This window comes from Oncorhynchus masou, chromosome 32 (assembly GCF_036934945.1).
Source record: "Oncorhynchus masou masou isolate Uvic2021 chromosome 32, UVic_Omas_1.1, whole genome shotgun sequence".
NCBI classification, from domain to species: domain Eukaryota; kingdom Metazoa; phylum Chordata; class Actinopteri; order Salmoniformes; family Salmonidae; genus Oncorhynchus; species Oncorhynchus masou.
In genome coordinates, this window is record NC_088243.1 from 44,103,445 (window position 1) to 44,127,140 (window position 23,696).

Sequence of the window (23,696 nt, forward strand, 5' to 3'; positions counted from 1 at the left end):
GTAGAAAAATAGAAAATATAAATATTTCTATGATCCTTCATATGATATTTATATGATGGATATTATATTTCACATGTAAAACAAATCATGATTTTCCCTCTTGTCATGCACATTTGGTATGGGTATTACGTCTGTGGCATCACAGGCTCTTTAAAGAGCTTAAGGGGGAAGTTGTGATTGCAAAAGAGGACAACAGCTGTTAACCAATTGAACCAGCACACTTCATTAAAAGTCAGCCACTGTATATAAATAGGTCCCTGGGATTGAGAAGAAAAGGTAATTGCCCTTCATGCGTTGACCTACACAAGTGTGTGGCAAACAGAGGCTGCTTGGAGGCGCCTTGATGCCAAGGACCACTGTTTCTATGTTCACTTTCTAGATTTGGATGATCCCATCGTAACCGTCCACCAGAGCATCGGGGAGGCTAAGGAGCAGTTCTACTATGAGCGGACAGTGTTCCTGCGCTGCATGGCCAACTCCAACCCCCCAGTGCGCTACAGCTGGAGGCGTGGCAAAGAGTTCCTGTCCCAAGGCTCGGATAAGGGCGTGGAGATCTACGAGCCCTTCTTTACACAAGTAAGCCGAAAGTCCACACCTGCTGTGACATCTAGATCAGGGTCTAAAACTCGTAGCCTGGGTGCCAAATCTGGCCAAGAGCTGTTTCTTGTGGTTCCCCAGACAAATTGGTATAAGGCCCTCAGGGGAATTTTTCAGGCATTTGGGTAATTTTTTTTGAGAACCCTTAGCTTGATCAAACAACCCGTTCCTCTGATCAGCATTTTAGATATTAAGGAACTCCTATTCTCATAAAGGAAGTAATTTCTTATTATGGAAATTGTGTGTTTTAATTGTGTGTGTTTATCTCCTTCACAGCATGTAGAAAGTTTCCCATTGAGCACTCAAATCCCACATGGGAGGATGTTTTGTGAGCACAATATCAGTGACTTGAGTTGTGAAATTGCACCAGTTTTTTTTAAACATCTCATCTAATCTCCTCTCTCCTTGTAAAGTCAGCTTCGTTGACAGGAGAGATGAGAGCATTTTGACAGTCGTATGTCTGACAGGCTTCACAAAGGCTGGTTTCATAAGCAGACAAACTATGATAGAGAAGGGAACAGCTTGGGCTCGCGGTGGCATGAAACTCACACAACTCAGATATGCTCGAAATGAGCAGAGGAAGACGGCACTTCAGGGGCTCGCTGTATTTTTCTCCCAGTGGAGTTTCTCTCTCACACACACACACACACACACACACACACACACACACACACACACACACACACACACACACACACACACACACACACACACACACACACACACACACACACACACACACACACACACACACACACACAAGGACATCAGGACCTAGTTTTTCAGGTAGACTTCACATGTTGTGCCATCCTCAGCCTAGTAATGCCCTCCTGAGTTTTAATTAAGAACATAAGGAACAATAACATATTCTAAGTATGTTGCCAGTGCTACAAAGGTGGCGGTGTACACGAGAGCAGACAAAACAGCTATTGTTGGTAAAATTATTTACAATGTCATGACGATACATGTGTGTTAATAGTGCTTGTATGCATCTTGACATTTGTCCCAAGTGCACCGCTTCAAGCACATCCAAATAGACAGGCAAAGAATTTCATGAAACTGAAAAGATGTAAAAGGTGTAAAGATAATACTCCTAGTTCGGGGAATGAGCTCATTGTTGAAGCACTGCCAAGGAAGCGATTTGATGAGGACGAGCCGACGAGACCAGTTCAATACCACTGCTATCTTACTTTGTAAGACACATTAAGAGCGACAGGCGGCACATCACTTTACACTGTTTCTCTTTCTGAGTTGCAGGGGGAGACCAAGATTCTAAAGCTGAAGAACCTTCGACCTCAGGATTATGCCAACTACAGCTGTATCGCCTCTGTCCGGAATGTGTGCGGCATCCCAGAGAAGAATGTTCTCTTCAAACTCTCTAACAAAACAGGTAAACCTTTGGGGCGGCTGAGAACACGGATCTGTATTGTTTAGCACTCATAACATCAAGGATCTGGCAATTTTGCCAATGAAAAGGTGCGGAATTGCCCGATTCATTACGGATGGGAATCCTGTAGGCTCGCCATTTTTCTCTGTGGTGCTTCACCCCTATATAGGGCCAATAATGATAGAGGAGAAAGCACTCGGTCCTAATACACCGCCCTGCGGGTTTCCTGCTCCGGCCCTATACCCCCTAACTACCATTGATTAGACTTACAGTGTGTGTGAGCAGGCTTGCTTATGGTTCGTATTGGGATGCCATGTGCCTATTGATAAACCTACAAAGGTTATGAACTTACAAACGTAAAACCTATCATCAACTATACAGCTACACTATAGAACCGAATATCAACTAGTAACAGAATAGGATATGCTATTGGTGGACACCTGCTTGTCGAACATCTCATTCCAAAATCATGGGCAATAACATGGAGTTGGTCCCCCTTTGCTGCTATAACAACCTCCACTAATCTGGGAATGCTTTCCATTAGATGTTGGAACATTGCTGCGGGGACTTGCTTCCGTTCAGCCTTGAGAATTAGTGAGGTCGGGCACTGATGTTCGGCGATTAGGCTTGGCTCGCAGTTGGCGTTCCAATTCATCCCAAAGGTGTTCGATGGGGTTGAGGTCAGGGCTCTGTGAAGGCTAGTCAAGTTCTTCCACACCGATCTTGGGGCCAATAGCTCTCTCCTGGCATCCGCCAAACACGTCCATCAGACTGCCAGATGGTGAAGCATGATTGCCACTGCTCCAGAGTTCAATGGTGGCTGTGCCATTGTTACTCAGATGAAAGTGGGGCGTTGCTCAGATGATGGTGCCATGCTGAAATTCACTGAGCTCTTCAGTAAGGCCATTCTACCGCCAATGTTTGTCTATGTAGATTGCATGGCTGTGTGCTCAATTGTATACACCTGTCAGCAATGGGTGTGGCTGAAATAGCCAAATCCACTAATTTGAAGGGGTGTCCACATGCTTTTGTATATATAGTGTATATCCTACCTTTGGGAGAATACTACTCAGTTTACAGCAGCTGCAGTACCTATTGACTTGTTTGTTGACTTTTGACTAATCTCTCATGGACAGATGTACGTAACATAAATGGTATTGTAACATCTCTCAATAGACTGTGGGATGGAACAAATAATTCCGGTGTGAAGATTTTTCGTTACTGATTATATGGACAAAATCAGAATTTTGCAGGTGTACACATCTTTTGAATTTTGGAAGGTGTGGGAACATTTGGCCCATGCTTTGGTTGAGAGTTTCTGTTGTCGTTTCAGGTTTCTAGTTTTATTTCTCATCTCAAGAACCTAATTGAGTAGCTGGCAAGAGTAAAAAATTATGGTTGCCGAGATTTAACTATTGACTTGTTTCATACAGACGTACATTATAATGCATTCTACTTATTCCTGTGGTTTCAAGCCTCCCCCACCATTAAACTGCTGGTGGAGGACCCTATCGTGGTGAACCCCGGGCAGTCCGTGACCCTGGTGTGTGTGACCTCCGGTGGGGAGCCAACACCCACACTCACCTGGGTGCGCAACACGGATGAGCTGTCCAAGAAAAGCCGACTCAACGGGGGAACCCTCACGCTGCCCGCCATCTCCATGGAGGAAGCAGGAGTCTACAGTTGCGTGGCCAGCAACAACGTTGGCAACCCGGCTAAGAAGTCCACTGCCATCGTGGTCCGAGGTAAGGCCCTGGAGGTAATACATTGATCCCGGACAAGCCTCCATTTGTTACCTTTATCCCGGACACACTCTCAAAATATGACCAAAACAGTTAGGTAGCATAAGGACAAGCCTGCCTCTAGCTAGGAGAAAAGTAGCTAGGATTGTCTAGGGGCTAATACTTCACGTAATTCTTGCATTGAGGTCAGTGGAAGATTTGCACAAATATTTGAATTACATGCATCTCAAGTTAGGATACGGGCCTTAGTGAATTACCTGAGATGGTGTCCATTCTACACTCAGAAAAATGGGTTCCAAAAGGTTTCTTTGGCTGTCCCCATAGGAGAACCCTTTTGGGTTCCATGTAGAACCCTCTGTAGAAAGGTTCTACTTTGAATCCAAAGGGGTTGTACCTGGAACCAAAAGCATTCTACGTGCAACCAAAAAGGGATTTATTCAAAGAGTTCTCCAATGGGAACAGCCAAAGAACCCTTTATTAACATTCTAGATAGCATATTTTTTTCTAAGTGTGTACAAGGTCATATCAGATGTGGATGCTCAATTAAACCTTATAAAGAATATTTGGAAACTGGTCTATTCTGACCAAATGGCACCAATGCATGTTTGATTCCCCTCTAAAAGCCTTGCCACTGGGCTGTGTGTGTGTGTAGTCAGTGAATTACTATCAAGGCCGGAGATATGATATAGCAACCCTAGGGGGACAAATGGTAAGATCAAAGAAAACGAACGTATGCTTACTGTTTGATGCTCCCAGTAGTGCTCCCAGTAGCACCCTCTTTTATTGATTCCTATGCAATTATGTTTTTTTACCCCGGCTTCTGTGATATACTCTTGGATTTTTGTGATGCTACTTTACCTCCTGAAAAGGACTAGAAAGACGTAAGCCATTGTTTTCCACAAGTACATAGAGTCGCCAGCCAAATAGAAAAAGTAGCCAGTTAGAGCTTACTTCGGCAAAATAATTCTATTTTGGTGTCCTCTGGCAGTGGTGTAAAATACTTTAAAGTACTACTTAAGTAGTTTTTGGGGTTATGTGTACTTTACTATTGATATTTTTTGAAAAATTTACTTCACTAGATTCCTAAAGAAAATAATGTACTTTTACTCCATACATTTTCCCTTACACACAAAAGTACTTGTTACATTTTGAATGCTTAGCAGGACAGGAAAATGGTCGAATTCACACACTTATCAAAAGAACATTCCTGGTTATCGCTACTGCCTCTGTTCTGGTGGACTCACTAAACACAAATACTTTGTTTGCAAATTTTGTCTGAGTGTTAGTGTGCCCATGACTATCCGTATATTTAAAAAAATATTACAAATTGTGCCGTCTAATTTGCTTAATATAACGAATTTGAAATGAATTATACTTTTTACGTACTTTTGATACGTAAGTATATTTTAGCAATTAAATTTACTTTTGATACTTTTGATATATACTCGACAAAACCCTTAGGCCTACCAGTAGCATTTGCAAATTAGGCTACACTGACTGACGAGACGAGAGCCAATCACTTTAGCGTCACTGTCTGGGGAACCCCGACATCCTACACTCTTAGAAAAATGGTCCCAAAAGGGTTCTTCGGTTGTCCCCATAGGAAAAACATTTTTGGATCCAGGTAGAAGTACAGTAGAGGTAGGGTAGGGTAGGGTGGGCAATTCCAGTCCTCGAGGGCCTGATTGGTATCACAGTTTTGCCCCCAGCTCCAGCTAACACTCCTAACTTCAATAATCACCTAATCATGATCTTCAGTTTAGAATGCAATTTGATTAATCAGCTGTGTTTGCTAGGGATGGAGAAAAAGTGTGACACCAATCAGGCCCTCTAGCACTGAAGTTGCACACCCCTGCAGTAGATAATGTGAAGTGGAAAAAGTAGCCGGCTGAAAATGAGTCTGTAACTGGCTGATTAGTCGACGGCCGGCGCTAATTGGAAAACACTGCTTAAGCATTGCAACAGAGGAGGTCAAACTTACTACTTTTTAACCCACCCACCCCTTTCTCTTGCCTCAGACAAGCACCCACTCAGACTCGATCTAGGAGAAACTGCGAGTCAAATTCTAATTGGGTTGGTCTATTATGGCTGCTACAGCAATGGTTTACACCCGTATGTTTATATGGTCATTAGTACGATCAAACGTTCATTCCGCCTCTTGCGCCTTAATAATTCTTCCGTCACAAATTTCTGTAATCAAACGTTTCTAGCCAGCCAGCAAACAGAATTCCAGGTACCACCCCAAAACGTCATTTTCATTCCACTCATGAGGCTCAGAAACTGTAACTTGCCAGGGCAAATGCTGCTGCAGCTGTTGCATCTTATTTCACAGTCACCCCCTCTTCAAAGCGGATCATCTGTGCACAGACATCTGCTGGCACCTCGGGACGGGTATAAGCTGCAGGTTTTGAGAGGAGATCCATTTATGTCTGTGGAGTCTTGGGCCCTGACAGCACTCTAAGTCCGATAACAGAAAGCTCCACATTTGCATGGGGAAGGAGAATGTGTGTGTGTGTGTGTGTGTGTGTGTGTGTGTGTGTGTGTGTGTGTGTGTGTGTGTGTGTGTGTGTGTGTGTGTGTGTGTGTGTGTGTGTGTGTGTGTGTGTGTTTTTGGGAGGTGGAGAGCGCTGGTTAGTTAGCGGGATTCAGATGTTTTGCCAAGGCAAGAGATCAGTCTGTTGAGAGAAGGACTGGAGGCAGCTTAGACTAGGAGCTCAGCTAGATAGACCCTGGGTGGTAGAAGACCCAAAGGGAAAGGCAATACTGACTCCACACTCAGCATTTTTGGTCTACTATGGAGAAAAACCACATCCATACATTCCAATCTAGGATTTGTGACAGTCTTCTTCCAAAATATTGTTTTGGTTCTTTGTGGAAAGATTGTGACTCTTAGTCTGTAAAAACCTCAAAGGACATTGAATACTGTAGTGTAAATTTGTAGTAAGTGTTGAAATACTATAGAATCTGGATGCTTGTGCTCAATTTAGAATATAAAAAATACATCATACTGGTGAAGGTGTTCCAGTGTAACCCCATGATACGGTATCATAAAACAGAATTTTTCAGTCTTATTGTTGTTATTCACCAACCAAGGAGATTACAGATTGGCAGCCACTGTATTATTCTACAGTTTTGTAGAAGCTCGCAAAAAAAATGTGTTAGAGTGAACCGTTGTCTCTCTGGTCCTTCATCAAAGTTCTTGTACACAGGCTTCATGGATGATAAACATATAACAGACAACTCATCAGACAATAACCTTGATATGGTCTGTGCTGTGCAGCCGCTCTGAAGGGTCGTTCATTCGACTGCCTCTCTCAAATAATATATTCAGCCTCCGGTGACTTGGAGAGACATTTACAAGCTCTGCCATGCTGCCCCACAGCACAAATTCTAGATTCTCATTTGCAGGGTAGCAGCAGAGGGGGATTGCACTTACATTTAAGTAATTTAGGGTTTAGTGCCTTGCTCAAGACTACATCTACAATTTCTTCACCTAGTCTGCTCAGGAGTTGAACCTGCAACCTTTTGGTTACTGGCCCAATGCTCTTAACCGCTAGATTTCCTGCCGCCCATGTAATCTCATTGTGTTTCTTGTCACTTTACTCTGGGTCCACTTACTTTGGGGTTTAATTGTAATTTTTCACAGATGCATGCACTGTACAAAAGAGACTAACTCTTTGTGGACCTTTTCTGAGAGTGGGGGCTGGACGGTGGAAATCCAGCCTCCCTTAGAATCCTTCTTGGAGTAAACTGGCAGGTATACCCTCAGCAATGATGAGAACATCATTAATAAAATAAATGGCAGGCGTACTGTAGCTATTGTAATACAACACGAAACGCGTCAAATATCTTGAGAGGGGCCATTCAGTATTTCAGTGCTTTTGTAGGCGTTCGGCAGGAGGAAAATTACCTGACTCTGTGGATTATAACTTATTTAGCAGTCGAGGTGGCGGGCAGATAGGTAGAGCCCGGGCTGGGGGTGAGCTGGGCTTGCTGACCATGCAACTCACCCATTTTATTAATTTACACATATCTCTACTTGGTCTGTTTCTCCATGAGGCAAACAGAATAGGCAGTATATTTCGTTTTTTTTTTTTGGGGGGGGGGGACAGTCCAGTTATACTGCATAGATTCCATTATATAATGGGAGTCCTGGGCAGGTGGCAGCACTAGTGTTTGCCTCAGCAGAAAAAGACCTGATCAATGGCCTTCTCTGGCTGTCAGTCTGGCCTAATTGATGAGTGGGCCGATATCGAAGAAACTGTCCTCATTAAAAGCAGGTGGAGGATCGTGCAAATGCTCTCTGTGGTTATGGTATGTTTTTGGGGGGTTAATGTTACAAAGAAAAGTCAATGCTCTTTCTGAACTGTTTCTCTCACTCTCTCTGGGATCTACTGGAAGGTTTTAGGGTTTAGATGTTTGGGGCATTTCCTGACAAATTGGGTTGTATCAGTGACAATACAGATTGAATTTAGTTTGATTGGAAAATACCATGGCTGCATATCTGCACAATGCTCTATTGTTGTATGGCATCTTAGTAATCAGACCTAGAAAGAGTTGAATTAGTTTCCAGGAATTTCTATGATCTATTTGCTCGAATTGTGGGAAGATATCGGTAGGCCAATTCTTAATTAAAGGATACACAATTTCAACTGAGGTTCCATCTGTGAAGCCTGGACTCTAGTAAGGTCATATCCAAGGAAACAAACCATTTTCTTGTCACTGAAAGATTGAGGTCAGCGTTAGCGCATTAATGGCTTGATCTTAGACAACGTTTTTGGCAATTTGTTTTCTCGTTTTCATTGAAATAGCCCTTTTTAAATCGCTAGATAGAGTATGAAATCTATGACACTCAGATGAAAGCTACACCTCTACACTAAATGCATGTACCACCAAGGGAAATGACATGTCCCTTACTGTGTAGCATCAAACATAGTGCAGCATTAGACTTCTCTCTCAAAATCATTTTTTTAAGTTACTTTCTAGAGTTAGCTCAAGTGTCAGGATTAACATCCCTGTTGAGATGAACAAATTTAAATAAAATTAAACCCAGGACTTGACAGAACTCGGCTCTCTGCCTTGCAAGTTACTTTCCTAGACTATCTGTGTGAAGATTGGTCTAACCTCGTCTAAAACACTGTCTCGTAAGTAGTAATGTAAAAGCTCTGTTGATAATGGCTGTATGCATGCGAAGGATTCCCAATCACCACACCTCAAAGACTTTATGCGCTCACCGAAGGAGATTCCAGCCATTCCGGCTCAATTACTCTATCGATTAAGTTGCAAATTCGCCAACAAGTGGTGAACCAAGCTGACCCCTTGCATGCCGTGATCTGCCTGAGCTACCGCTGCATTTGTTACCAGGGGCAGAGCGAGGGTATTATTTATACAGCCTTCCCCTAATGTTGCCACTTGGCTGCCCTTCGAACCTCCTTCGCAATAGGAACTTGTTACATTTGCTGCCCTGTATGTAAATCAGCATGTTAATCAGATTTTCATCAAATTTGTTCCAAAATAATTGATTGGCTCGCAACGCATCCTATTACCATTAATGACTTGCAAGTGAGGGCTGTTGGTGAGAGTGGTGCTATAGCAGGGGACAGTTGGTCGATGGCTGGCCAAGGACCCTAGAGTGAAGATGGAGAACCAGTGGACACTGGCGGGAAGATGGGGCTATTCTGTAGAAGTTCTCAAGGGAGAGGAGAAAAGGATTGGAGAGGTAAGGGAATGACAGAGAGGAGGAAAGGGAAGGAGAGAAGATAAGGAGGAACATGAGGAGATGGTGGAGTAGGAGGGAGAGGAGAGGGATGGTGAGTAGAGGAGAGGGATGGTGAGTAGAGGAGAGAAGATGGGAAGGGGAGAGGAGGAGAGAGGGAAGTGGAGAGGAGAGCAGAGCAGAATAGAGCATGGGGAAAGGAGAGGATGGCAGGGGAGAAAGGGAAAGGGAAGGAGAAGAAGAGTAGAGGAGGGGAGAGGACAGCAGAGCAGAGAGCATCTGAAGCAGCGTGCCGATCTCTCTGAATGGTAATCACCAGTCCCACAGTGCTTTCTTTCCTGCCACAGAAACGCCTGCAGTCTACTCTGCGCTCAGCAGGTATGAGTAAAGGAGAGATGGATGGCAGGGTTACACAACTCATTCAGGGGGAGAGAGAATGCTTGTGACATAGGGACTGGCAGACAGCTTTTAAAAGGAGAATTCACAACATAGGTTGTGGATGTCTTTGTCTGCAATAAAAACCACTATCATATGAGTGATGATTGATTTGATTTTGCTCGCTAGGGTTGAATAGCGGAAACCGGTTACCGAGATTTATCTCCCAAAACCACTCCCTTTTCCAGGGATAAATAACTGCAAGAAACCGGTAAATTATAATAAATTATTTATATGAACAGCATGAAGTGAAATGGAACTGATAAATTATATGCAATGTCTAAATCTGGCTTCTCTACGGCCTTCTCTCTGCTCTCTGCATGATGAATCATCAACGCTAAGGGTGGGGACAGACAGCCCATCTCAGTATGGAGCACAGTTCACAATGCATGTAGAACTATCATCTCATCACTGTAACTTTTTCATGTGACAGGTAGGCCTACATTTACTCAAGCATTATAAAGGGCTGAATGTGCGTCTAAGTTACACATCTCCATTTGGCTTTCAGGGGTCACCTTATTTTTTAATTGTAAAGGTAAAAAAAAAAAACATTTTATTGCAGCTGCAGAGTTTTAAAACAGCCTATCACTCGAATATGGTTGCTTTAAATCAGTGCATGTGCGAGCACTCTCTCACATTATTTCTCTCCCTCCATCAATTCCATTCAAATTCTATCCACAATAGATCATCCTAATCAAGATGGATATATAGGCCTATATATAGATAGATTTCCTAGCCTACCTCTTTCAGGTCATACATTCTATGCAGTATTAGCCTTATATTTAGTTAATGTATGATGCATTGTGCATAATAAGCTTCTAACTTGTAGCCTCTGTCTCTTGTGCAATACTTACGCACCTGTGCTCCGCTGGCCTCGCTCCTTAAAAAATACTCCTTAGCTCTTGGAGTCCCATGCAGGAAAAGCTCGGCTTGCTTGCTGGACATACTTTTTTTTAGCATTTCTTACACCAATAGACTATTCAAAGAGGGACGCAATCTCTTGTTTGCTGAATGTTAAATACAGCAGCCTATAGAACTCACGGGTAGTTTGAAAGAAGAGTGAACACGCAATGGTGGTAGGCTAGCAGTTATTTATTCAGAGCCATAACTATTCTATCCAATTCTAGTTCTATATTTTTCATGCATGTCATTAGAATGATGAAGATAAGGATAACAAATCGTACATCGTACTACGTCAAGAAGCAGTGCGACTTGGCTGGGTTGTGTGTCGGAGGACGCACGGCTCTCGACCGTCGCCTCTCCCCAGAGTCCGTATGGGTGTTGCAGCGATGAGGCACGACTGTAACTACCAATTGGATACCATGAAATTGGGGAGAAAAAGGGGAAAAAGTTCAAAAAACAACAACAAAGAGGGCATATACTGTAGCTAGCTACATCTATGGACTTTTATGTTTTTCTGTCCTGCGTAATGTGTTGTAGCCTATACAGTGTATTCTGAAAGTATTCAGACCCCTTGACTTTTTCCACATTTTGTTCCATTACAGCCTTATTCTAGAATGGATTTTTTTAAATATCTCATCAATCTACACACAATACCCCATAATGACAAAGCGAAAACAGGTTTTTACCATTTTTTGCAAATGTATTAAAAATAAAAAACAGAAACCTTATTTTCATAAGTATCCGGACCCTTTGCTATGAGACTCAAAATTGAGCTCAGGTGCAACCTGTTTCCATTAATCATCCTTTATTTCCATTAATCATCCTTTAGATGTTTCTACAACTTGATTGGAGTTCACCTGTGGTAAATTCATTGATTGGACATGATTTGGAAAGGCACACACCTGTCTATATAAGATCCCACAGTTGACAGTGCATGTTAGAACATAAAACCAAGCCATGAGTTTGAAGGATTGTGTCGAGCCACAGATCTGGGGAAGGGTACCAAAACATTTCTGCAGCATTGAAAGTCCAAACGAACACAGTGGCCTCCATCGTTCTTAAATGGAAGATGTTTGGAACCACCAAGACTCTTCCTAGAGCTGGCCGCCCGGCCAAACTGAGCATCCGGGGGAGAAGGGCCTTGGTCAGGGAGGTGACCAAGAACCCGATGGTCACTCTGACAGAGCTCCAGAATTCCTCTGTTGGATGGGTGAACCTTCTAGAAGGACAACCATCTCTGCAGCACTCCACCAATTAGGCCTTTATGGTAGAGTGGCCAGACGGAAGCCGCTCCTCAGTAAGAGGCATCTATGCCCGCTTGGAGTTTGCCAAAAGGCACCTAAAGACAGTCAGACCATGAGAAACACGATTCTCTAGTTTGATGAAACCAAGAATGAACGCTTTGGCCTGAATGCCAAGCATCACATCTAGAGGAAACCTGGCACCATCCATACGAGGAAGCGTGGTGGTGGCAGCATCATGCTGTGGGGATGTTTTTCAGCAGCAGGGATTGGGAGACTAGTCAGGATTCAGGGAAAGGTGAATGGAGCAAAGTACAGAGAGATCCTGCTCCACAGCACTCAGGACCTCAGACTGGGGTGAAGGTTCACCTTCCAACAGGACAATGACCCTAAGCACACAGCCAAGACAACACAGGAGTGGCTTCAGGACAAATCTCTGAATGTCCTTGAGTGGCCCAGCCAGTGCCCAGACTTGAACCCGATCGAACATATCTGGAGAGACCTGAAAATAGCTGTGCAGCGACGCTCCCCCTCCAGCCTGACAGAGCTTGAAAGGATCTGCAGAGAAGACTGGGAGAAACTCCCCAAATACAGATGTGCCAAGCTTGTAGCATCATACCCAAGCAGACTTGAGGCTGTAATCGCTGCCAAAGGTGCTTCAACAAAGCACTGAGTAAAGAGTCTTAATAGTTATGTATACGTATGTGATATTATTATTTTATTTTTACGTATACATTTGCAAACATTTCTACAAAACTGTTTTTGCTTGTTTTTGTCATTATGGGGTATTGTGTGTAGATTGATGAGGGGGGAAATACAAGTTTCTGACAGTCAGAAAGTTGTAAAAACACTCCTGCACAAAATATTTGCAAGTACTGTATATCGGTCACCAGTGATTTCATCAGCTGATTTAGCGTGTTGTATCCTGCCTGCTGCTAGCAAGCTTCACTGACATAGTAAAATGACTTACGTGACATTCAAGCACAAGGTGGATGTCATTACTTACAAAATAAATATTGTTGAATGAAGCTGGCTGATTCACTTCATGACTCCATCTTTAGTCACTTACTACTAATGTAGCCCTGCTGTGTGAGTGAGTGACTTCACATTCATCATTCTAGCTTGATCCCGTGGTGCAGTGGTTTTCTCAAAGTCAGTGTCTTGGAGGCATTTTATTTTCATCTTGATTAATAGGGACAATATGACGCTTCACACACACTTGCCTGGGCTATTTTCTTAGGTGCTGGCCACTATACAACTCTGGAGAGATGGCATATGGACTTAGAACAAGCGTATAACTAAAATGTACAAGTACATTCACTGTTTGATTGTGAAAAGTCATGTTTAAAGTAACATATGTTGTTTTTGGGAGTGTGGGAACAGCTATTTTTTTATTGGAAGATTTTCATCCCCCTTTGTATGGATCCTCTGAGTTGACATTTTACTTCAATTGTGGCTTTAACCTTTGAAGCTGCCTGCTCAAACATTTGAATTCATCTGAAGGCACAAATATTTTCCTGTTGTTTCAAAGTGTTATATACCAAATATATAGTAAATGGAAAAGGGCCTGAGAGACTACTGGTTGATCACTTATTTACGTCATTATAAATTGGTACATTGGAAATATTTTTGCTAATATTTTGAATACTTTTAGTGTCCTGCAAATATGCATATGAACTCTTAGGTAAATGGGAAAGTGATGTTTATCGAAAACACTGTGGTAAAAAAATGTATGAGCCTCTTGTCGTGAAACATGTACCACTGTCTTTGAGGAAAAGTGTGTGACAGTTACAATGAAGTCGGAAAACAAACAACCTCAAGTAATTTGTTCATTCACTAAAATGCAACCTCTCTCAGAGAATGTGAGACTTTGGCTCTTATTTTTGCGCTCTTATTAGCCGTTCCTAATAAGTTTGTCCTGACCACATAACCTGACCAGGAAAGTCTCTCGGACCTACAATATTTACAGTGGGAAGAAAAAGTTTGTGAACCCTTTAGAAATACCTGGATTTCTGCATAAATTGGTCATAAAATATTATAATATAATATATTATAATTATAATATTATAATATATCTGATCTTCATCTAAGTCACAACAATAGAGCAACACAATCTACTTAAACTAATAACACACAAACAATTATAATTGTTTTGTCTTTATTTAACACAGCATGTAAACATTCACAGTGCAGGTTGGAAAAAGTATGTGAAACCTTGTATGTAATTACAGGTTGACCCTCCTTTGGCAGCAATAACCTCAACCAAATGTTTTCTGTAGTTGTGGATCAGACCTGCACAATGGTCAGGAGGCATTTTGGACCATTCTTCTTTACAAAACTGTTTCAGTTCCACAATATTCTTGTGGACTGACTGGGCCACTACAACTTTAGTTTCATCTGTCCACAGAATAATTGCTAGTATCGCTGTGGGACATCAAGGTGCTCTTTTGGGAACTTCAGACATGCAGCAATGTTTTTTTTGATAGCAGTGGCTTCTTCCATGGTGTCCTCCCATGAACACCATTCGTGTTTAGTGTTTTACATATTGTAGACTCGTCAACAGAGATTTTAGCATCTTCCAGAGATTTCGGTAAGTCTTTAGCTGACACTAGGATTCTGCGCTGTGCTCTTGCAGTCATCTTTGCAGGACGGCCACTCCAAGGGAGAGTAGCAACAGTGCTGAAATTTCTCCATTTTTATAGACAATTTGTCTTACCGTGGACTGACTTTTAGAGATACTTTTGTAACCCTTTCCAGCTTTATGCAAGGCGACAATTCTTTAATCTTAGGTCTTCTGAGATCTCTGTTTTTCGAGGCATGTTTCACATCAGGCAATACTTCCTGTGAATAGCAAACTCTATTTTTGTAACCAAAATCTCCAATCTCGTCTCATTGAGTCAACTCCAAGTTAGTTGACTCCTGACACCAATTAGCTTTTGAAGAAGTCATTAGCCTAGGGGTTCACATACTTTTTCCAACCTACTCTGTGAATGTTTAAATTATGTATTCAATATAGAAAATACAATCATTTGTGTTATTCGTTTAAGCACACTGATGTGATAAAATGTGATCTGATCACATTATATGTAAAATGTATGCATAAATCCAGGAAATTCCAAAGGATTCACATACATTTTCTTGCCACTGTATAGTATACAATGACTTATACCCAGTGTTTTTTTCTTGGTCTCTAAAAGGAGACGTGACTTTGGATTCCAGTTCTGACACCAATATTATGCTAGCTAGCTTTGGTGAGCTAGCTTTCGTTCAGCCATCTTTATTCAAAACTGTAACCTTTTGTGCCCCCCAGGTGGCAGCCATAATTATAAATACAATCAGTACAGTAAGGTTGGTTATTTATAGGAAAAACACGGAACCCAAATTTTTAGCATTAGTGCTGATGTAGCCTATTACTCTTTCTCTCCATAGGGCTAAAGAAGGGGCGCTTCTGGATCACGCCTGACCCGTACCACAACGACGACAACATCCAAATCGGCCGTGAGGTCAAGATCTCCTGTCAGGTAGAGGCAACACCCCCTGAGGAGCTTCTGTTCAGTTGGCTGAAGAATGGCCGGCCGCTGCGCAGCTCCGAGCGCATGGTCATCACCCACACCGACCCCGACATCCAGCCCGGCACTACCAACCTGGACATCATTGACCTCAAGTTCACAGACTTTGGCACGTACACCTGCGTGGCGGCGCTGAAGAACGGCGGCATCCCCGAAGTCAGCATCGACGTCAATATCTCTTCGACTACAGGTGAGCAATGGACTGTACTGTACTGTTGTGCTTCTAGTCGTTTAATAGGTTTGTGGCACAGTTGACTAAAGTAGCATATTGTAGGGCTCATCATTACAGGACGATATAGGTTACAGCAGGGCTCTCTAACCCTGTTCCTGGAGAGCAACAGTTCTGTAGGTTTTCGCTCTAACCCCAGTTGTATTTAACCTGATTCAGCTTATCTACCCGCTAATTATTACAATCATGTGTTCTAGATTAGAGTTGGAGCAAGAATTTACAGGACAGTAGCTCTCCAGGAACTAGTTTGGAGAGCCCAGTGTTACAGGGATATGGAAAGTCATCAAGCTCTTTGTGTTTATGAAGGATGAGATGATGGGACAGCCCCTCCACACCCCTACCTACCCCTCTTAGTAGGCAATACACAAAGTATATACTACAGTATGTGTGCTTTGATAGGACACGCCATGACTGAATGATGGCCAGACGTGGCAAAAACACAGACTTCCATTCATATACAGTCCATAATCCTTATGTGTTGGGTTTTAAAGCATTTTCGGGCCAGATTGTTGGGATCTGTCCATTCAATCAGGCATAAATCTGTCGCTAATATGCGCATTCCTACTTCCAAACCTAATGATTATTTACAGCCTGCTAGTGTAGGGTCACCTGTGTTATTTTCTCCTAATTAGCTACTCCCTCTGTAATTTTCCTTTAGTTTGTTGGCGTATGAACTGATGCAAAAGATCTTTAGATGTTTTTTCTTAAAAACAATTGGTAATGCCGGAGCGGAAACATCAAATGTTTGATGATAAGCCCGGACATTATTATTCCTGTTGTGGGCGGGAGGATTGATAAATTGACAATGAAACGGAAGGAAAACTTAAAAACATCAAGGAGTTGACCATTAGGATCATTGAAGTCCATTAAAACTACTTTTGTGAGTAGCTACAACTCATAATCCCAGAAATAGATGAGCCTATTTGTGCGGGAGCCTTTGTAGGACATGCTAATGTGCATCAACCTGAAATACACACACACACACACACACACACACACACACACACACACACACACACACACACACACACACACACACACACACACACACACACACACACACACACACACACACACACACACACGATTCCCTCTCTGGCACAGGTCTCCTGCAACTACTTACGTAAGTCTCAGGTGGTGTGTGTTCTTCCCTTCCCTCTCATCTAGCTGTCTTGATCGGTTCGTCAGATTCACATTTTTAAGACCTGCATTTGCCTTTGTTGTCACCTCCAGTATATTAACCAATGGAGCAGAGAAGAATCCTCCAACATGCATTACTAAAATCCATTTGGGCTAAGCAAATTAAACCCTATCCAGAATTGGCCTGGGTTGGGATGATAGTGTTTGCCTTTGGCAGAGAACCCCCGTAGGAGAGCAGAGCTGAAAGTTCAGGGGGAGATGGCTACCCCTCAAACGCACCAAATAAATGAGACCTGTCTGTTCATTCGTTGCCTCTCTGTTCTGTGTTCCCTTCCCTTACTCTATTACATATTTGGCGCTATTTTGTATTCATAGCTTTTTATTTCAGTGTAGCAGTGGCGGATTGGGATTGCAGTAGCAGGGGATGAAGGATGAATTGAAACAAGGATACCACAGTCATAGCACTGTTGGAGAGAGAGGGGGGGGTGATGGGGTTGTCCAGAGGGTTGGTTGGTCAGAATGCACAGGGCACAAATCTAAAGGCTTCCTAAGTCCCACTGAGTGATTTGTGATATACTGTCTACCAACCCCTAATCCTGACTGAAGAACTATAGGGTGTTCTTGCCCACCTGATTCAGCTTTTAAAGGTCTAGGTGAATTGTTGATTAGTTGAATCAAGTGTTAGTGCTGGGTTGGGATAAAACTTGGCTCTACCCCAGTAACTTTGTGTAAAGTAACATTGCGTAAACGTAACTTAAAATAGCATCACATAAAGGAACATTATGCAAAGTGACAATATGTAAAGTGACATCACATAAGGTAACATCATGGAAAGCAATGTAATGCAAAGAAACATCACAAAGTAGCACCACGTAAAGTTAAGTGACGTTAAGTTTCTTTCTCCATCTCTCCCAGTCCCCCCGGAGCTGACGGTGCCGCGAGGCAAGTCCCCCATGGTGGTCCAGGAGGGTGACACAGTGGACCTGCAGTGCCTGGTGTCAGGGAAGCCCAAGCCCATCATCCTCTGGTCGAGGGCCGACAAGGAGGTGCCTATGCCCGATGGCAGCCTTCAGACAGAAAGCTACGATGGTGTGCTGCGCATTGTCAATGTCTCCCGCGAGATGACTGGAACCTACCGTTGCGCCACCAGCCAGTACAACGGCTTCAACGTGAAGCCCCGGGAAGCGCTGGTGGAGCTCACCGTGCAATGTGAGTATTCTGGATATACTGTATTTTTACAGTACACTTCTGATAAATGCAATGGGTTTGAACCATGGTAGGTTACGTTGGTTCCATGAGCTGGATAGGTCTCCGTAAGGAGGAGGTTAGGAGAGGTGGATGAACCGTGCAAAATTCAAAATTATATATTTGAATTGTGACTTGCAATCTGATTGGCAATTATCAGGAGTCGACTGTACACTGCAATGCACATACGTTTTAAGGGGTTGAAGTTAGATGTGTGGGAATTTCTTATGTTGCTATCTGTATTATATTTTGTTTGATACATCATACCTCATCAATTCAATACATCATTAATTTCAATTAGTAACAGCACATAATCTTGGTGCGTTACGCATTTCGCAAATCATCTCGCCTCAGCTGATTATTAAAACGCCTGGATTCAATTTCCCCAGGTTGAAAGGTTAATGTAACATAATCAGTTCCTGATGTGCGTTCCACATTCAAAGGAAACATTTCAACATGACTTTAACTCAGTCACACCGAAAAAGTGACAAGAAAGTGTCATATCTCAGTGTTAATGACCATTAGCGGCCTACACTTAAGAGAAACGAGAGGCATTTTATAATTGCATAATCCATAACTTTTATTGACCTTGTACATACATGCGTAGGAGGAAATTATCTGGTGATATTATGGAGGAAGACACTATTAGAGGTCATAAAGCTTTGGTGGATGCATACCAAATGGAACCCAATTCCCAATGTAGTGCACTACTCTGGTCAAAAGTAGTGCACTACATAGGGTGAGAAACATCCAGTCTAATTTATAACGTCTGTGTTACTCTTAATATCGGAGCGGAGGGAAGATGGCTTCTAGAAATGCAGAGCTGCTCATCGCCCGGATCACCGCTTCTAATTTACTAGTGTCAGGCCTCTGAAAAATCTGTGATCTGTGACCTTATATCCCTCCCACCACCACGCAAAATTACATGGACCGTGAGGTGGGTGAGGAACGATGAGCCGTAGGAAGTGTGTGTGTGTGTGTGTGTGTGTGTGTGTGTGTGTGTGTGTGTGTGTGTGTGTGTGTGTGTGTGTGTGTGTGTGTGTGTGTGTGTGTGTGTGTGTGTGCATGTGCGTGCTTTCGTGGATTCATGAAGGTCTGTGTGTGTTCTGAGCGTGCGTGTGTGCATTAATGGATTAATGCGGTGTGTGTGTGTGTGTGTGTGTGTGTGTGTGTGTGTGTGTGTGTGTGTGTGTGTGTGTGTGTGTCACTAGGCCACACACACTATTCCACAGAAGCTCTCACTGATTCACTGGAGTGAGTTCTCCCAGGCAGCCTGGCCTCAGAGTTGTCCTTAGTGTGGCCCCAGGAGAACCGTTTGTGGACTGTGCAGAAACAGGCAAGAAGGAGGCTAGGGAAAAGGGGGGCTGAAGAGGAAGGAGGGCTGTGCCCAAAGAACCGGGCATAGTGGGACCTAGCCAGGTACAATCAGAACTACAACAATAAGGCTCTGGTCAAAAGTGTGAATATAGGGAATAGCGTGCTATTTGGAACACAGCCTAGCTGCAGCATTGGGATGCAGATGTCACTCTCTCTCTCTTCCCGTTCCTGCTCTCTCTGGATGAGTGCACTAAACAGTGTATTGACACAGATAAGGAGGTGTAGGACATGACAGTTGCCTGTTACTGTACGCAGTGCTATGCACACCTAGGAATTGCAGGAGCGCTGCTATAAAACAGGATTGGCAAACAACAGTAACAACCGGGGCCATGGGATTGAAGGTGGGATTTTCTTTGGCTCATGGTGTCGGTGTAAATATGACAGCGTAAATGCTGGTTATATGCTTGATTAAAATTAAAATGGGCAATCTGCAATTGCTACACACATTTTGACTTTTAAATCCATTTTATATATGTATATTTAAGTGGGAAGTTTACATACACTTAGGTTGGAGTCATTAAAAATAGTTTTTCAACCACTCTACAAATTTCTTGTTAACAAACTATAGTTTTGGCAAGTCGGTTAGGACATCCACTTGTGCATGACACAAGTCATTTTTCCAACAACTGTTTACAGACTGATTATTTCACTCATAATTCACTGTATCACAATTCCAGGGGGTCAGAAGTTTACATACACTGAGTTGACTGTGCCTTTAAACAGCTTTAGAAGCTTCTGATAGGCTCATTTTTTTATTGTTTTATTTGACTTTTATTTAACTAGGCGAGTCAGTTAAGAACACATTTTCAATGACGGTCTAGGAACAGTGGGTTAACTGCCTTGATCAGGGGCAGAACGGCAGATGTTTACCTTGTCAGCTCGGGGATTCAACCTTGCAACCTTTCGGTTACTAGTCCAATGCTCTGACCACTAAGCTACCTGCTGCCCCAAATGACATAATTTGAGTCAATTAGAGGTGGACATGTGGATGTATCTCAAGGCCTACCTTCAAACTCAGTGCCTCTTTGCTTGACATCTTGGGAAAATCAAAAGAAATCAGCCAAGTCATCAGAAAAATAATTGTAGACCTCCACAAGTCTGGGTCATCCTTGGGAGCAATTTCCAAATGTCTGAAGGTACCAATAGTATGCAATAGTATGCAAGATTAAGCACCATGGGATCATTCCGCTCAGGAAGGAGACGCGTTCTGTGAATGTAGATTGGTGTGAAAAGTGCAAATCAATCCCAGAACAACAGCAAAGGACCTTGTGAAGATGCTGGAGGAAACCGGTACAAAAGTATCTATATCCACAGTAAAACGAGTCCTATGTCGACATAACCTGAAAGGGCGCTCAGAAAGGAAGAAGTCACTACTCCAAAACCGCCATAAAAAAGATAGACTATGGTTTGCAACTGCACATGGGGACAAAGATTGTGCTTTTTGGAGAAATGTCCTATGGTCTGATGAAACAATAATTAAACTTTTTGGCCATAATGACCATCGTTATGTTTGGAGGAAAGAGGGGGAGGCTTGCAAGCCAAAGAACAGCATCCCAACCATGAAGCACGGGGGTGGCAGCATCATGTTGTGGGGGTGCTTTGCTGCAGGAGGGACTGGTGCACTTCACAAAATAAATGGCATCATGAGGACGGAAAATTATATGGCTATTGTGGCAGACCAGGGGGTTGAGTCAAAACGTTTACACAGATCAGACACGGACAGAGTAGGATTAGCTCAGCTTCAAAGGAGTTTATTAAAATAATAGTCCAAAAGAAAAGAATTAGGTCTCCCCCAAGAGACCCTCTCTGGGATACCATCTTCTGGTTTCCGGGTCTTGCTGTATCCTATGGGGATCAAAAACTGATCTCCCTCCTGTTACCTCTGGTACCATCCCCAACTATATGGGAGTCCTTTCCTCCCCCAATCTCTCCCTTGTGTGCTGCCCTTCTGGCAGCTTTATGGTACAGCTGGTGAGCAATCAGCCCTTGATTACTCACCAATCCCTAATCAGCCCCAATTAGTCCTGGCTGGAGAGCCCGTCAAGACCTGGCACTTCCAGCAGATGGAGCCATCGCCTCGTGATGTATACTCCATCTGTCACCAGGCCTCGTCGAGTCTCCCCCTGGGCCTGACCTATTGTACCCCCCTTAGCTCTGTCGGGGAGGGGACTATCATCAGTGCGACGTATGTCTCCCTTCTCGATAGGGCATCCGTGTTTCCATGCTTCGCCCCTGACCTGTGCACAACAGAAAACGTCAAGTGTTGAAGGGACCACCTGGTGACCCGATCGTTTGTATCTCTTTTCCTGGCCATCCAGACCGTGACCATGGTGAAAGTGGGTACCTTATCGGTAATACTTGAGTATCTAACGCCCATTCCCACTAGACACTCTTTCTCAACAATAGAGTATTTTTTCTCTCTGGGTATCAGCTTTCGGCTGATGTACATGATGGGGTGCTCCTCCCCATTGTGTATCTGGTACAGAACGGCCCCTAGTCCCGTGTCACATGCATCCGTCTGAACCAACATCAGCACCTGGAAATCGGGCATTACGAGAATCGGATGGGAGCATAGCACTTCCTTCAGGCAGATGAACGCCGCTTCTGTCTCGTCCGTCCATTTCACTGTTTTCGGGTGGCGGCCCTGGTTAGATCGGTAAGGGGGTAAGCTATAGCCGCAAAGTTGGGGATAAACCGGCTATAGTATCCTGCCAGTCCCAGGAAGGACTTGACCTGGGTCTTGGTGCATGGAACAGGCCAGTCACGTACCACGTGAACCTTCCTCTCCTGGGGCTTTCAAATACCCAGGTACTCCACCACCTCAAACCCTAGTTTGTATTTCTTGGGGTTTGCGGTCAACCCGGGCTTGTCTGAGCGCGTCCAGCACTGCCTGGAGGCCTGTCAGGTGCTTTTCCCAACATTGGCTGTGCATGATGATGTGGTCGAAGTACTTCAGTCGCTGGAATGTGGCGTGGCTCCATGCAGACTGAACGGGAGCACTCGGTACTGATACAATCCGTCTGATGTCAAAAACACTGTCTTCCTGATGTCAAAACACTGTCTTCTCCCGGGAGGAGGCTTCCAACGGTACCTGCCAATATCCTCTGGTCAGGTCAACGGTGCTGATGTACCGGGTCTTTCCCAATCGGTCGATGAGCTCGTCCACCCTCGGCATGGGGTAGGCTTCAAACAAGCTAATGTCGTTCACACCCTGGAAATCATTACAGAAGTGCAGGCTACCGTCCAATTTGGGCACCAACACGATGGGGGTGCACCATGCACTGTGAGACTCTTCAATGACCCCCATCCTCAGCATAGCCTCCACTTCCTGTTTCACGGCTTTCCTTCGGGCCTCCGGAATCTGATATGGCCTCTTTCGTACCGTTTCCCCGAGCAGGGTATGGGTGTGGTGTTCAATGTGTGTTGTGTGCTTCTTGGAGTACACCGCCGTGTTCCGATCGACGAGCTCCCTGAGCTCTTGCTTCTGGGCCGGGTCGAGGTCCTCATTGCTCGGGACCACCACTTGTACCATTGGTGTCCTTGGTCCCGACCACAACACACCAAGGCTGTCCTCTCGTTCCATTTCTTCAACAGGTTTACGTGGTAAATCTGTTGGGGTTTCCGTCTCCCGGGCTGCGGTACGCGGTAATTGACAGGTCCCAGCTTCTCAATCACCTCGTAGGGCCCGTTCCATGTTGCCAGGAGCTTACTTTTGACCCTGGGGATTAAGAACAACACCCTATCTCCCACCTGGAATTCTCGGGGCTGGGCTCCCCGATTGTAGACCTGGGCTTGGGTGCGTTGGGCCTTCTCCATATGTTCCTCACGACTGGCAATATGGCTGTCATCCGCTCCCTCATCGTCTCCACATGCTCTACCACGCTGCGTAAGGGGGTCAGTTGGGCTTCCCACACCTCCTTGGCGAGGTCCAGTAGGCCGCGTGGCATCCTTCCGTAGAGGAGTTCGAAAGGGGAAAACCCAGTGGAGGACTGGGGTACTTCTCAGATTGAGAACATTAGGTGGGGTAGCTGGTCCCAGTTCTTCCCGTCCTTCCGCAGCATTTGTTTGAGCATTTTATTTATTTATTTTAGTCCTGGCCGGAGAGTCTGTCGAGA

The 23,696-nt window shown here is 44.0% G+C and overlaps 1 protein-coding gene across 1 annotated transcript in view; it reads left to right on the forward strand.

Moving 5' to 3' along the window:
• LOC135526114 (MAM domain-containing glycosylphosphatidylinositol anchor protein 2-like) overlaps positions 1-23,696 on the forward strand; it is a 233,339-nt gene that overhangs the window by 109,100 nt on the left and 100,543 nt on the right. The window contains exons 4-8 of the mRNA XM_064954226.1: positions 380-576; positions 1,855-1,987; positions 3,460-3,729; positions 15,451-15,780; positions 17,875-18,168. Coding sequence (XP_064810298.1) covers positions 380-576; positions 1,855-1,987; positions 3,460-3,729; positions 15,451-15,780; positions 17,875-18,168 — 1,224 coding nt within the window. The remainder of the gene's footprint in view (positions 1-379; positions 577-1,854; positions 1,988-3,459; positions 3,730-15,450; positions 15,781-17,874; positions 18,169-23,696) is intronic.